This window comes from Thalia democratica, chromosome 2 (assembly GCF_965202585.1).
Source record: "Thalia democratica chromosome 2, ktThaDemo2.hap1.1, whole genome shotgun sequence".
Taxonomy (NCBI): domain Eukaryota; kingdom Metazoa; phylum Chordata; class Thaliacea; order Salpida; family Salpidae; genus Thalia; species Thalia democratica.
The window spans coordinates 41,809,029-41,824,713 of record NC_139166.1 but is presented as its reverse complement, the minus strand read 5'-3'; the positions used below and the strand labels follow the sequence as shown (position 1 = coordinate 41,824,713).

Here is a 15,685-nt window from a genome sequence, read left to right as displayed (position 1 = left end):
CTAAGGTTAATGAACATAAAAATATTTAGGTCAACTAAAACAAATTGTGTCTAGATCAGGGGTCGGTATTCGGCAACCTTTTATAAGTAAAATCAATAGTAAAATCTCTAGTAAAGAGAAATTATTAAAGTAAGAGTATTTATCAAATGCGTAATTGAGTGTTTTTACCACAAAAGCTTTGTATTTTATTGTTTTGAAGAAGTATGTTTTTAGCTGTAAAGTACCACGCATTTGACTTGTGGGATTTATTTTGCCAATATCTTTACTAGCCTGATAACTTTGAGTATTATATTGTGTTTAAAACAAAGTAAAAAACAGTATTGAAAAATATAAAAAACACAAATGTAATTTTGGTTTGTAGATCCTATTCACAAAATTTTAATAAGAAACATAATATTTTTGATAGTTGCTTTCATATAATCGAACTGAGTCACTATGTCTTTGACTCTAATAGTTGTAGGAAGGTCTCAAATACACTAAAACAACCCAGCTGAAGACATCTGTTCATAAACAATCATACTCTTAAATGAGTACTTAATGCCCTAGTTGAATTGGTGAAGAATCAATGTTGTTACAGATAATGTTGATGTGTGTGTAGTCATGTTTATGCGACCTCGATAGCTACCTAAAACTAGTTATTGAACGACAAAAAAAAAAGACGCTAAAATATTTGGTTCTAGGACCTAGTACACGAAAACCTTTCAGTTATCGAGTCGCACACCATGGATACTTTTAAGGTCTTGTCTAGGAAAAATATTGTGTAAAAATTTAGCTAATTAAAAAAACTATTAAGGAGGCAACCTTAGATTTTCTGAAAATGACTCTAATTTAAACTTAAATGGATTAAAAAATATGGTCTAAGAGTTTTTAGCTTAACTCAACTATAGTTTAAAAGAGTTAAAATTTTTAATAATAGCTGGTACATTGTTAACTACGTGACATTATAGTTGAATTGAATTTACCAATTATATTTCGTAGCTGTAGTTTACAAAAATTGTTAGATAAAGATCAAAAAAAAGAATATCATATAATAATATTGTACAACATTTTATATTAAAGTCTTAATTAAACTAGTCGAATGAAAAAAAAAATTGAAATACTTTAAAATGTTTGATACTTTTAACTTCTTACATCTTAACTGATTGAGAAGAAAAATATACTACATTAAACTAAAACATTGTTTTTATGATTATAAAAATTGTTTGAGAGATGGTTTGTATAAGCTATTTTAAATTTTAAGATGTTTAGGTAGCTTGTGTTGCTTTGCACCCCCTTTATTAAGTTATTTAATATTTTTCATGCACTTATAAATTGCTGAAATATTTTAAATGTTAGATCTTTTTATGACTAATCGACTTTGTTGTAAAAAAGTAAAAAAATACAGGTTGTCTTAAACAAATCTAATAAGTAGAAAATCAAAAACTATTGTAAGTATTTATTAAGTTAATATGATCTAAAAATAAAAAGTTAATTAATATGGTGCTAAAAATTTGTTTTTTTTCTTAAGAAATAAAACGTAATAATAAATGTGCAAGTTAATTATTTTATTCGCTACTCGGTATCAGTGAGAAAAAATTCTGACTTTTTCAAGTTAATTTATAGTTAGTTTGCACATTTATTATCATATTTAAATAAGCTCTTTAATTTACAGTTAATTGAGCTATATACTTTAGTCAATACAAACGACTATAATTAACAATTTAAAAATGTTATTTTTTTTGAAGTTCTGACATAAAAAGAAACAGAGAAACTCACACATGTAAGAATCAGTAAAATTCAAATATTCAACAGAAATGAAAACTGAAAAAAAAAGTCATAACGGAAAAAATATTCGTGTAAATTTTATAGCATATTTATTGCAAATAAGCTAAAAAAGACAAAAGCTCTTGTTGTAAGTTAAGTAAAAAATAAAGTAAATATACATAGTTTTGAACATTAATATAATTAAAACAGTTATGCTTAGTTGCTTTATAAATCAAAATAGTAGTGTTATACATTTTTAATTTAAAAAGAAGTCATATGTCTAAGAAAAAAACTTTATTGAAATCTAACAAAATTCAATCCATAAAGTTCTACTTAATTAAAGATTAAACTTTATCTTTACCGTTTTTCTGTGTTCATTTTGTAATTCTGAAAAAAAAAGTGAGTTAGTTAATTATGATAAAACTATTAAAATTAAATGTAACAATTTAGTAACTTTATTTAGCAACAATTTGTAATAAAAATTTTAACAATACACTTATTTTAATTAGGGTCGACAATTTAAACTGTACAACAATGTCTAAATTAGTATTTTTAAGATAAATGTTGTATTACAAAAATTATTAATTTCTCTTAAAAGCAGCGTAATAAGCTTCATTTAAATTCCATTTACTAGGCTATATACTAGCTGGTTTTTAAGCTATCTTCAGCAAACCAAAAAGGTTTTTTACGCCGTCATTTAATAAGAACTAGACTGCACCACACGACCAACAACAACGGTATACGTGACATTGTGCTACTTGGTTTCATTCTTATCAGGGTGAGTTCTGATGAGGACGAAACCAGGTAGCAGATTATCACGTATACCGTTTTCAGTGGTTGTGCAGTGAAATTTAGGTCGACGGGTCTGTTTTTCACGAAGCATAACTTTATCACGACGTCAGTTTTGCATGGAATTACTTTTGCATGAGACGTCAATTTCACTCGGAGACAGTTTTGCACAAGAAGTGGCTTTTAAACGGAGGGTCAATTTTTGCACAACATTGAACTTTTGTTTAACAAATATAAAATTAAGTTGATGAAAGTAATTATCAAAAAAACATAAAACTAAAGCTTTAATAAAAAAACCTAGTTACAATAAAAACATGTGTTAGTGTAAAAATTAATTAAAAAAAAAGTAATTAAACTTTTTTATAAAATAAAACTAAATTTATAGTATTATAGTTAAAAGTTTATGCCTTGCAAAATTGACGACTCGTGCAAAACTGACACCGTGCAAAAGTGATTGATTACTTGTGAAAAACTGACTCCGTGCAAAAGTGATTGACTACTTGCGCAAAACTGCCTCCATGCAAACGTGTCGATTTCTGCAAAAGTGAATTCGTGCGAAATTGACGATTAGTGAAAATATGACAGCCTTGCAAAACTCACTCTTTGTGTATTTCTGACTTCTACGCGCTAATTAGAGCCAGGCTATATACCACATTATTAACTTAAAATCAACCTAACTGTGTACATTTCTAAATAGTCTAGTAAAACTTTCTGTATCAATGGTTGGATTTACTAAACAGTATAAAATATTCATACGTATTACTTGAAATACAAAACTCTTCTAAATGTATTGGTATATACAACTTACTAAAAATATTTAGTGGTTTTAAAAAATAAGAAAAACAGAAATTTATGTTTTTTGTAACAAACTCAACTTTTTGAGTAAAGCAATAAACTTATTATTATTGTAGAAAAAAATTATATTTTACAATTTATACATCATTTTAATCAGTAAAGTTTAGGTTCGTAACTAAGGTGTACAGAAAAACTCCCTTTACTGTTTAGTATTTGCACTTTTAATCGTTTCGCAGAAAAAAAAACTGAAAGTTAATTTAGTAAAAGTCTGTATAACACAGTATACTGTAGTACATTTGAATTGTTAACTGACTTGTAAATTTTTTTATTAAAAGTAAACAACCATAATAGCTCATTAACAAAGTGTTTAACGTTCATACTGGGAGTTTTATCAATAGCATGAATCAGCTTTTTCGTCCAAAAAAATTGTATACGGTTTAAGAATTACTACATATTCACAGTAAGTCTTATATATTTAAGTTTAAAGTACTAGTTTATAAAAAAAAGCTACATATTTTTTCCATTAAGCATACTCTAAAGTCTAAATTGTGACTTGAATTATTCAACATCGAATTTTTTTTGTATTGTTTACAAATTAAATTGCTCTTATGACATGACCTAGATTGAAGAAACAAGCTTTATTTTAAAATAAGAATTTTAGAGTTCATTTTTGGTTGTGGTGAGAATAATATAACTAGTAAAAGTGTTATTATTTTATAATATAACTCATTAAAAAATTTATAGTTACTCAGTTTCACTGCAAAACGGATTTTCAAACTATGATTCTTTTTCAATTAGAAATAAACTATATATTTAAACACATGAATCTTCAATTTGAATTGATTACTGTGCTTAATCTTTTTTAACCAAATAATTAAAATGTTAACATTAGAAAATCAATAATAAACGTTGCAGAAGATCATCAATAGCTGAGAACTTAATTACCAACTTAAGCTGCGTAAAATATTGTAATATCTTAATTTAAGATATTTAGCCTTGTTATAAAAAACATAAAAAACAATGGAAAAATAAATATATGCTTGAACAAAAAAGATCTTTCTAGGCAAAAGATTAGTTTTTGTTTTGTTTGACTATAAAGTCAGTTTTTTCTGATTTAAATGCTTTTGTTGATTAATAACAAATGTTTTTACTGTCTTCTTGTCTTTTTTTATTTTGTTTAGTCTTTGTATGCCATTAATTGTTTTATATATTCAAGCTAAATCTAAGTCATTGTTGTAGTATAATTGTTTCCTGCAAGTTCATTTAAATAAAAAGTTGTGAAACATGCTGAAAAAAACTAAAAAATGCAATTGTTTTTTTGACTTTAAATTAGGGGTAGAAGTCAAAAAATTGCACGAAAAGGAAAAAACTTTTTGCACGAAGAATTTTTGCTCGGCGTAACGTTTGCACAAGGGGTCACTTTTAAGGAAGATACTTTTGCACGGGTTGAAACTTTTTTTTATAATCCTTTTTTTTTACTAACTTACTTGTTCTTTTTTCTTTTTTTTTTTCTCTTATCACTATTACCCCTTACTCTTATCCTTGGTCGGTAATTTTATCTTTAAATTTTTTAATTTTTTTTCTCGCGCAAAATTGACCCTTCGAGCAAAAATTATCCCTCGTGCAAAAGTGACTCTTTGTTCAAAAAATCTTCGAAAAAAAGTGACCCTTTATGCAAAAATGTCATCGTGCAAAAGAGACTGTTCGTGAATATTGACCCTTCGTGCAAAAGTGTCTTTGAGCATATCTGACCCTTCCTTTTAAACTAAAGACCCTTGGCGTTGCATGCGGTGGAGAATTGGGTAAATGCTCCACCTAGGAGATTAAAAAAACTGTTAAAAGTATAATTTTTTAACGTTTTTTGTTTACGAACGATTTCTTGGAATTATAGTATTTTTATCTTATTATTTTAGATTTGAAAACTATAAAGTTGAGAGGTTATTTATATACTTGTAAATTTACCGTACGCTCCAATGAAAATACCACGCGTCGCTACTGTTAGAAACTAGAAAATTCTTGTGTTTAACTTTCTAATGAAATTAAAAAATGTTAGGAAAGATTAAAACACTTTGTAAAAAAATCGAAGCAAATGAGAATGAAGCTAGCTGCAACATAAATTAACTATTTTTTAAATAAAACATAATCATACTAATAAATAAGTTTTTCAGTGATAACAAAATTAGTATGAAGTTTAAAAAAGTGAATCTTATTAATGTACAACAATTTTTATTTTTAAAATCTATAGGGGATGTATTTTTAAGTTTTTAAAATGAAAAAGCAAATACTTCTATAAATAAAATTTTTTCAAAAAAAAAAACTAATTCTAATTTAGTTTTATATCAGTAATTAATTTCAACAAAACTTTGGTTTTCCTATTCTTGAACTTATAACTGCATTGTAATAACTATTACTGTATGCATTTACTGAATATGCTTATAGAATTTTTCTACTTTTATCATAAGTTTTAAAAACTGTTTAAGATTACTCATCAGTACAATGAGAAAGCGTATAATTTTTGACAAAAAGGATTAAAGTTGCTGTTAAAGCTTTTAAAAATAGTTACTAGCAAAACAAAGTTTTGCAACTTAATGCTACTAAAAGATAACTAAAAGTAAAATATAATAAACTTCACTGCACGATCAACAACAACAGCATCCGAGACAATCCTACGACCGGTTTCGTCCTAATTAGGACTCATCAGGCAGGAGTAGTCGCGAGAAACCGCTGTTGTGATCTAACTAAGCGGGCTCAAGTACGAAGTACTGAAACGACCGTTTGTAGGTAAAGTCCAAAAAATTGACGCAGGCAAATCTTCACAGCCCAACGTCTTAGACATTGTCAGCTTAATGTGAGATTTCACTCTCCACGCTCGTTTTATCAGTTTTAGCCAGTATTTATTTCGGCTATCATCAACAAAGTTGAGATGCTATATGCCATCGATAATAAACAATGAACTTCACCGCACGATCAACAACAACAGCATCCGAGACAATCCTACGACCGGTTTCGTTCTAATTAGGATTCATCTAACAGGAATAGTCGCGAGAAACCGCTGTTGTGATCTAACCAAGCGGGCTCAAGTACGAAGTACTGAAGCGACCGTTTGTGGCTAAAGTCCGAAAAATACTGGCTAAAACTGATAAAATGAGAGTGGAGAATGAAATCTCACATTAAGCTGACAATGTCTAAGACGTTGGGCTGTGAAGATTTGCCTGCGTAAATTTTTCGGACTTTACCCACAAATGGTCGCTTCAGTACTTCGTACTTAAGCCCGCTTGGTTAGATCAAAACAGCGATTTCTCGCGACAATTCCTGCTTGATGAGTCCTAATTAGGACGAAACCGGTCGTAGGATTGTCTCAGATGCTGTTGTTGTTGATCGTGCGGTGAAGTTCATTGTTTATTATCGATGGCCTAAAACATCTCAACTTTGTTGATGATGGCCGAAATAAATACTGGCTAAAAGTAAAGCAGTGAGGCTTAAAAACTTAAATTCTATTATCTAAAACAGTAAAATACTTATTGAAGTTTAAAACTAAAAACTAACCCCAGACTTTGAGTCGATGTACTTCCACGTAAAATAACAAATAATAAGTATTATTGAAGTACAGTTCATGGCAACTAAAATCCATAAAACCCCGACAAAATCATCTAATAAGTATAAAAACATTTTAAACTACTTTAAAAAACTGATAAAAGTTTATTAACTTAAAAGGCTTGTTTAATTTGAAAAGAAAAGTATAGTTAAAACTTTTCTTAAGACACTTTTATATTTATACATATCTTTGAAACTTCATTAACCTTTAAATATAATGTTTAAACTAAAATGTGATTAGTAAAGTATTTATGCATGCATAGTTTTATTTAATTTTAAAGCTCACAATGGTATTGTTTAATTTTACTAACTAATATACTATTAAAGTAAATTAAAACATACTTGAAATTGTTATTAGAAAACTTAATAATCAAAGTAATTTGTATACTGAATATAGAATAAAACTATTTCAGTACAAAATAGTAGAACAAAGCTAGAATTAAAGCTATAATCATAAAAGAGACTTTGATTTTTTTAAGGTAGTAGACAATTAAAAAATTAATACAGTTAGTTCTACAGATGAATGACCATAGTTTCGATAAAATTTTGAATAATTTGGTTTTCTGAACAAGTATTTTCAATTGTTTCAGTTTAGATTATTTTATATATTTTAACTATAACTACTCTTACAAGACCAAAAAGAACAAAATAATTTTAATTTTATGCATAAACTTACTTAAAAAACTATTGATATAAAAAAAAAATGTTCTTGTAATTTATAGTATTTTTATGGTATTTATTTCTGCAAGTTAAACCATTTTACAACCTAGCAACTACTACAGTGACATTTAAGTTTGTACATAGTATTTGTTGTAATAAACACAGCTCTCACTGTTAAAACTTTTAATTTGTTTTTACAGATACTTGATAAATGGTTTAAAAAACGTCTAAAGTATGAAAACCAAAAACAAACGGTTAAAGTTAAGTCTAAATGTTTTTCAAGTTTTTAGGATTGTTTTTTAATAAGCTATATTGCTTTACAATTCTAGTACATTATCCTAAGAATAACATATTTTTAGTTTTTTTATAGTTTAATAATATGAATGTTTCGTAAATATCTTACACAACATTAATTAATCAAAATTTTATTTGTAAAACTCAATTTCACCCTTTAAGGGATCTTCAGTTACAATTTAAACCTTATTTAAATAGAAAGTTCAATAAGAAAATTTAAATTGTAACTGAAGATCCCTCAAAGGGTGAAACTGAGTTTTGCAAATAACATTTTGATTAATTAATGTTGTATATTTGTCTCCTTAATTTTAAATAAGTTGAGAACTATTTTTGTTCAATTTAGAACCTCAAATTTAAATCTAAGTAAATATCTTACTGCAGATATATAAATCGTTCATTAGTAGTTTTATTACAAATATATTGCTTTCTCTTACTAAATAAATTAAGAAAAAAAAACTATAAAATTCTTCAATGTTTTGTGAATCTTGTTTTAAAGCTTTTCATAATCGTCTCTATTGCCGCTCAAAACAAATAAAATAAATTTGTAGTTGTTCTTCTTTTTTAGTGTACTTCAAAGAGAGAAGCAGGTTTAGTTAGAACTAAATAATATTTTAAAATGTAAAAATCAAAAGTGATATTTGATATAGTAATACCTTATGTACTAACAAATCAACGTCATAATTTTTCTAATATATGACTACATTAAATAATATTTTACTTAATTAAAGAAAAATACCGTACTCTAATAGTTACCACAATTTTATTTTTGTAAATCTAGCTGTTGTAAATACTATATGTTTTTGCATTTATATCAGGGTTTCCTAAAATTAGAATCATAGTCGTTTCTCTTCATTAAAAACCTCAGAATATACAGTCTAAGTTTCAAATCTCCAGTAAATTACCTCTAACATTTTTTTTTTAACTTTTATTTATAACCCCAGAACATCTCGTGTAAATAAGTTAATGTTACTAGTTATTGCCCCTGCGGGTTTATATCGCTCCTTTTTTTACTCTTCATTGCAAACTGCAGAATTTCTAGTTTTAATTTCTAATTTCTAATCTTATATCCATTATCCCTCAGACGCTTTTTTACTTTTTTCATTGCAAGCCCAAGAATATCTAGTGTAAATTAAAAATCTTCCGTCAGTTATACCTCAAACTTTAGTTTGTTTACTCTTCAGTAAAAACTAAAGAATACTAGTAGAGTTAAAAAACTTTTCGTTTTAATAATATCTAGTGTAAGTTTCCTACCTTCCGTATTTTAGTTATACATGAGACAATTTTTTTACTCTACATTATAAACCCAAGGATATTTAGTGTAAGTTAGTTCTTACCGCCTTACTAGTTATTGCCACCTTAGTGTCCAAAGTTTTAAAATTGCCCTCCCTCCCCTTACTAGTTATTGCCTCCCAAAAAGTCTAAAAAGGCTAAAGTCTTCCAAAAAAGCTAAAGTCTTCCAAAAAGGGTAATATCGCTCCTTTGGGAAACCCTGGTTTAGATTAACAAGCGTCTAATATTTCAGACAATTTAACTACAAAAAAATAAGTTGTAAAACGGCAAGAGTTAGCAAAACATCATTTATGACTAATTTGTTTTGAAAACAAATTTACTTTTGTTTACTAAGTTGTGACCTAATGATTAGATTTGGGACTTGAAAAAAATGTGAAGCAAATAACTTTTACGGTAGATTTTTTACATTTTTTCGTTCTACTAATGATTTTATTTACGCTATTACCAACGCTGAATACGCTAATTAAAAAAAAAACTGTTTAAACAAGATTGCTTAAATCGTTTAAGAAACATTAAATGTTTTTAATTTGTAGCTAAACTTTAATCGTAAATATATGAGCATACTTTTACACTGTCAAATTTTTAAATTTTTGACTTTAGTTGGTTTTAACTCATATGTTGTTTTTTTAGTAATATATAGTTATACATTATTACTATTCAAAATATAAATTTAAGTGTTTGTTAACAAAAGATCCTAGCGAAACAAGTTCACTGGAATATACAATAACAACAAATTAAACAGTATCCTTCTTTTATTACTTTAACACATGTTTCTGTGTGTTAACGGATTAACACACAGAAACATGTGTTAGTGTAGTAAAAAAATGATACCGTATAGTTTGTTATTACTGTTATACATTATATTAAAAGGGTTGATCATGATACATTATTTTAAGTTATAGAAATCAAATTAATCTTGTTCTACCTAAAAATCTACAAAAAATATTATTAATTTTCTTTCACTGAATTTACAAGTTTAAAAAAATGTTACGTCATTTTTTGTTTATTTACTGATTTCTAAATTAGAACTTCAAATACATTTAATAAGAAGTTTAAAATATTTCCAAACTAAACCGTTTATATACAAAGTTAATTTCACTGTATAGAATAATATTCTGACATTTAGTAATTCATTTCAAAAAAGAAGTATTTTTATCATGTCAAAAGAAAACTTTACTTTTTTGACCTTATTAAAAAGAAGCAATAAAATATTTACTTTAAGATTTAAAAGTAAAAGTTTATTTTAAGAAAAGTGTTTGTTAAAAACTATACGTTTAAAAGTGTGCAGAAGTATAACTTTTGTATACTTAGTTATTGATTTAAGTTATTCAAATACCACGTAACATATTATTATTTTATAATCTTGTAACTAATAAGTCATACTTAGTTTTTATAAAGTTATTATATCTAGATATAGACTAAATAATTTTTTATGGTCAAGTTAAAACTAAGTTTATAGAAGTTTAAGCTACTGACTTCAATAGAATATTTACTTAAAATATAGATTGTATTGCTAACTTCATACATACTTGAAATATAGATTTCAAATGTAATAAAAGTAAGCTCACTGAAGGATAACACCTTCATGAATTAAATTTTATTTAGTATTTTTGATAAAATTGTAGAAAATAAACTTTATTAGACATATCATTGTTTGTATAATGACAATCAAAATCAAGATATTTAATAGTTCTTTTATAGAATACATAAGCTTTTAATGTTGGTAATTAATACACTTTTTAATATTATATAACATCAAAGATATCCATACTCACCAATACTTAGGTAGGAAGTACATTACAAAAATTTTTCATTTTTTGATACTTTTTTTACTTAAAAAAATAAAACGTTTAGAAATAACGTTTTTTGATAAAATACATTACATAAAAGTGTAGGGTGGGGTCACGCATACCATTCAAAAACTAGAAAAATGTCAGTTCTTATGACATAATTCACGACTTTGACGACGTTCGGATACTTTAAACTATCCAAATTGTTTTAGTTTGTTACACAAGTTTCTCCTCGGCACTTACAGTGTTTTGATACCCGCATAGAAAAAAAAAACACAATATAAAGTCATAAAATTGTAACACGACTTTCAAGCTATTCGTTTAGCGGAACGGAATTGCATCTATTTTTTGTTAGACAAACAAATTTTTAGGCTTTCATTAGTCCTATAAACTTTTTTATTCAAACTCTTGTGGAATATTTTGAATATTAGTAAGTACAGTTAAGCTTTAATGATTTTTTTTGACTTAATGCTTTTGTACTGTAAGTAAAATAGTTTTTATTTTGACACTTTTATTGACGTTATTTTTTGACTTTAAATTTACCATTTTAAATTAAATATTTAAACTTTTTCATTAAAATAGTTTAAAATAAAATTATACTACAAAAATTTATAGTAATACATACAAACCTTATTAATACTCATTCTTTTCGATAATAATATTTTTAAAGAATTACGTTAGTTTTAAAATTTCTATATAGGAAACCCGTAAAGTGTTCTTCTGTAATTATACTTAAAAAAATTATAGATAGAAATTTTGTCAATGTAATATATAACAAAGCATAATAGTTAAAAAAACCAAAATACGCTATAATTATTTTAGTTGTACATTTTAGTATTTCCTTAAAATTAATAACTTTGAATACTTATATATTTAAATAAAAAAGTATTAGTACAACAATTAAAACTTAAAAACTTAACTGCGGTATTGAAAAAATATCTAAATAGCTATTCATAAACCTTTTTTATTTGCGTCTACTAAATTTTGACTTTTATCTCTATTGATTCGAACAAAAGGTCCAAAAGATTTGATTAATGCTGATTGAACAAACGGAGGTTTTGTATTTTGAAAAAAGCTTGTCGGTATTGTACACTGCAATAAAAAACTGTAACCTTATTTTACTTGTTTTAGTTAAGATCAGAAAAATATTTAAAAATATGGGAAACATTTTAAAAGGTTGAAATAAATTATTTAACAGTTTAAAACAACTGTATTTGCTTTTTGCGGTTTTGCCGTTATGTTGCTTTGAAATATATTTAAAAAAAAGTCCAGCAATCATTCTTCACAGAAGATATAAACACTTCTCATGTAAAACAACTTAGAAAGCTGCCTCAAATAAATTTTTAAACTCTTAGTTAACCTGAGGTTTCCTCCCGACCGCACCAAAAGCGCAGTGAATGTAAAATGAAGGTGATTGTCTCTGTATAAAGAAAACCGGAAACTCAAGTTGCACTATATTTTCTTGGCCGTTGTTACGTAAAATGATGACGTGCTTATAATTAAAGAATACGCACCTGCATTTTATATTAAAAAACATATGAAAAGAATATTAGTTTTTTTGTTTGTAGTTTATAAGCAAAAAAACAACTGAAATATTTTTAAAAACTGTTAAAAATAATTCTTTATTCAAATAATTTTTTTTTAATTAAAAAAACATTAATATTGTGCAATGTAAAGTTAATAAATTAAATGTCAAATTTTACCACTTGTAATATAAAAAAAAGTTGTTTTTGTTTATGTAACAAAAAGTTAAAAAAACATTAAGTTTAGTAAAATTATTGACATATTTTAATGTTAAATGAATAAAACAGTTCGACAAAATCTGAAAAAAAAGGTTGTTCAAGGAATAGAACATAAATAAGGGAGTTTAACTGTGTGCTTTATAATTATAAGTACAAACATCTGAAAATTTTACATATACAATAAAAATTAACATTTATAATATTAAATTTGATAATATAGCGTTACTTTCAAAGTAATAACTTATAAAAATAAAATAAAAAGACAGAAACTGTTAACTTTATCTATAAAACTTTAAACTAATACTTTAAGTAATCAAACTATTTGATTGACAAATATTATATTTTATTTCATGCATATAAATTTTTAATTTTTGCACTTATAATTGTAAAACATTCATCTACGAATTTTTTCTTTGTATATATTTTATTCCTTGAACAAATTATACTTCTCAGGCCCCGTCACATTGGGCTATTAATTTAACGTAGAGAACGTCGTTAATTTTAATAAGATATGTACCTAAAATTGTTTTTATCATATTCCAACGAGTTTTTTTAGTTTAGATGTTTAATTGAGGTAACTTTATAAAAAAATAGTATTAGAGAAAAAATTAACTGGTTACTTATGTTTGTTATATAGATTGTATACTAGAAGATAATGTTTTAATGAACTTAAATCTAAACGCTAATCACTGAAATGATTTAAGTGTAAAACTAAACAAAACTGTTTTTATCCTAAAATATTACTTAGATAAAAAACATGCATGATTCATGTAAGAAAAATATTAAAACTTTTAGTTAAAGTTTAATGAAAAAATGCGTTGTTTTTAATTTCAACTAGCACTACAAACCCTGGCCAGGTTACAATATAAGATCTTCTACTTGAAGCATTTTCCTCAGACGTAGTAGCCCAACAGCTCTCAACTAGAATATTAGGAGCTTTTTTCTTACTTGATGATATGAGCTCAAACTCTATAAAAAGCTTATCGAGTTCTTCTTCTAGTTCGTACGAGCTTAATTTTTCCTGAAGAAAGCTTTCGTTCTGTTAAAAAGTTTTAATTAAAGTGTTACTATTTTGGCTGTTTTTGGAAAATATGAATTTTAAGAGTAAAACAAGAACTATTGTTTAAAAAATTCTTGTTATTAGAAATAAAAAATATATTTCGTAAGTATAAAAATAAAATGATAGTCGTGCAATAACTTCATACCTAGTAAAAAAGATTTTTAGTTTTATTTTCTTAACTAAAAAAGAGACTTAAAAAGTAAAAAATATATCATGTAAGGTGATACTTGAATTGTTGCACTAGTTTTTAAAAAAATTGTTGAAAATAATTTTAAAATAGAATAAATAAAGTGAAAATTTGAATACACTGATCGTAGGTTACAATCGTTGTTTTATAACAAAGAATCAGCTATTAGTTTTAATTTTTATATTCTTATTATAATTGTAAATTTTAATTTAATAGTTGTTTGGAATTAATAAAAAAAACTTTAATTTTTTATAACAGTTTTTTTAAACATTTTTTTGTATATGAGAACAGACTAACTGTAAATAAAAAAGTGGTTTCTGATAAACTTTTATTTATCAACAATGCTAATTCTATAAAAATACTAGAGAATGACAAACATAACTTTAAACTTTGCCACTTAAGTATTACTAAAAACTATATTATAAAAGAAAGAAAATGACTAAAAATTTATTTCTAACAAGGTTAATTTTATGACTATGGTTTTCATTTTTAAAATGCTCGAGATCATAAATTAAAGAAAAATATTCTAAAATTTTTATCGAAGAATAAAAAAAAACCTGGTAAAACTTTGCAGCGACTTCTAAATCGTAAAAACAAGGTCCTTCGGTCGTTACTAAAAAACCATCTAAGGAACATTGTGCAAAGCTTTGTTTAGTGTATTGATCTAAAACTGAAATATTTTGAGCATAATAAAGCTTATAAACAAAAAATTATACCGTACCTTTGAAAAAAATCCAAATTAAAATGTTTCTGTTCATTTATAAGTGAGCTGTGCCTGATCTTTAAAGAAAAATAAGCAAATGTTTCTCAGACTATTAAATGCAATTGACAAGGCTTACATGACTATTATTCATTACGTTTTGACATGCAACATTAAGTATAAAAAAAGGGTTTATTTAAAAGCATGATTTTGTGTTGTTCATAAAGCATTTTATTTTCGTCGCTAAAATAATTATTATTTTTGTATTTCATATAAAAGTTCCTTGTTCAATAAATAAAATGTTCAAAAAAAAAAAATCTATCGTAATGTAAGAGCATAATCAAATTTTTATTATGAACTTTTTACTAACTTAAAGACAATTATTAGTATTGCGTAAAAATTTTGCCTTACTTAAAACCCACATGTTAAACAAAAAATGTTAATGCTAAATGTTTAGTATACTTTCAAAGTTTAAATTGCAATGAATCAATCTTAGATCTTGTTTAGTCTATAAAGCAGTAGGCTTACCAGAGTACTAAAGATAAACGTCCTTTAACGTGTGCACAGTAGTTTTAATATAATTTATTTGAAGTTTAAGTTAAACATTTTTGAAAAGTATTTTTTATTTAAAATAGGATAGCAATCTAATATAACTTACTTTAACTATATTTTTGTGATTTTTCTTAACGATTGTAGCATTTTTTATATTCTTAGATATAACTATTTAATGTTTAGTGTTCATGTACTGTAAGCTCTAAATTCATTATTAAATGATATATTGTGCACAATTTATAAAAGATTTAGAACAAAATAGTTTAACTTTTAAATGCTCTTTTTTAGTAATTTAAGAACTATTCTTTACTAAATAATTAAATTGTAAAAGTATAGTCTCAGATAAGAGTAAACATTATATGTGTATAAGTAAAATAAAGGTTATTTAAATTTAGTATTAATTTAGGTTTTAAAAAAAGTAAGTTTCTGCATAACTTAACGAACTAGTATAAGAAAAAATAACAATCAAACTCAATTTACTTATTTAAA

The 15,685-nt window shown here is 25.6% G+C and overlaps 1 protein-coding gene across 2 annotated transcripts; it reads right to left on the bottom strand.

The window, feature by feature from the left end:
• Window positions 1-1,852: 1,852 nt before the first annotated feature.
• LOC145829890 (uncharacterized) lies at window positions 1,853-15,397 on the bottom strand. Of its 2 annotated transcripts, XM_082937766.1 has the most exons (8): window positions 15,303-15,397; window positions 14,666-14,724; window positions 14,502-14,614; window positions 13,546-13,736; window positions 12,316-12,469; window positions 11,915-12,047; window positions 6,874-6,977; window positions 1,853-2,130 (listed from the first exon to the last, which is right to left on the bottom strand). In XM_082937766.1, the coding sequence occupies exons 2-8, from the start codon at window positions 14,700-14,702 to the stop codon at window positions 2,101-2,103; spliced, it is 762 nt and encodes a 253-aa protein (XP_082793892.1). In that variant the 5' UTR covers window positions 14,703-14,724; window positions 15,303-15,397; the 3' UTR covers window positions 1,853-2,100. The 2 variants fall into 2 exon arrangements, with proteins under 2 accessions (XP_082793892.1, XP_082793891.1); XM_082937765.1 differs by lacking the exon at window positions 15,303-15,397 and having other exon boundaries at window positions 14,666-14,757.
• Window positions 15,398-15,685: the final 288 nt, after the last annotated feature.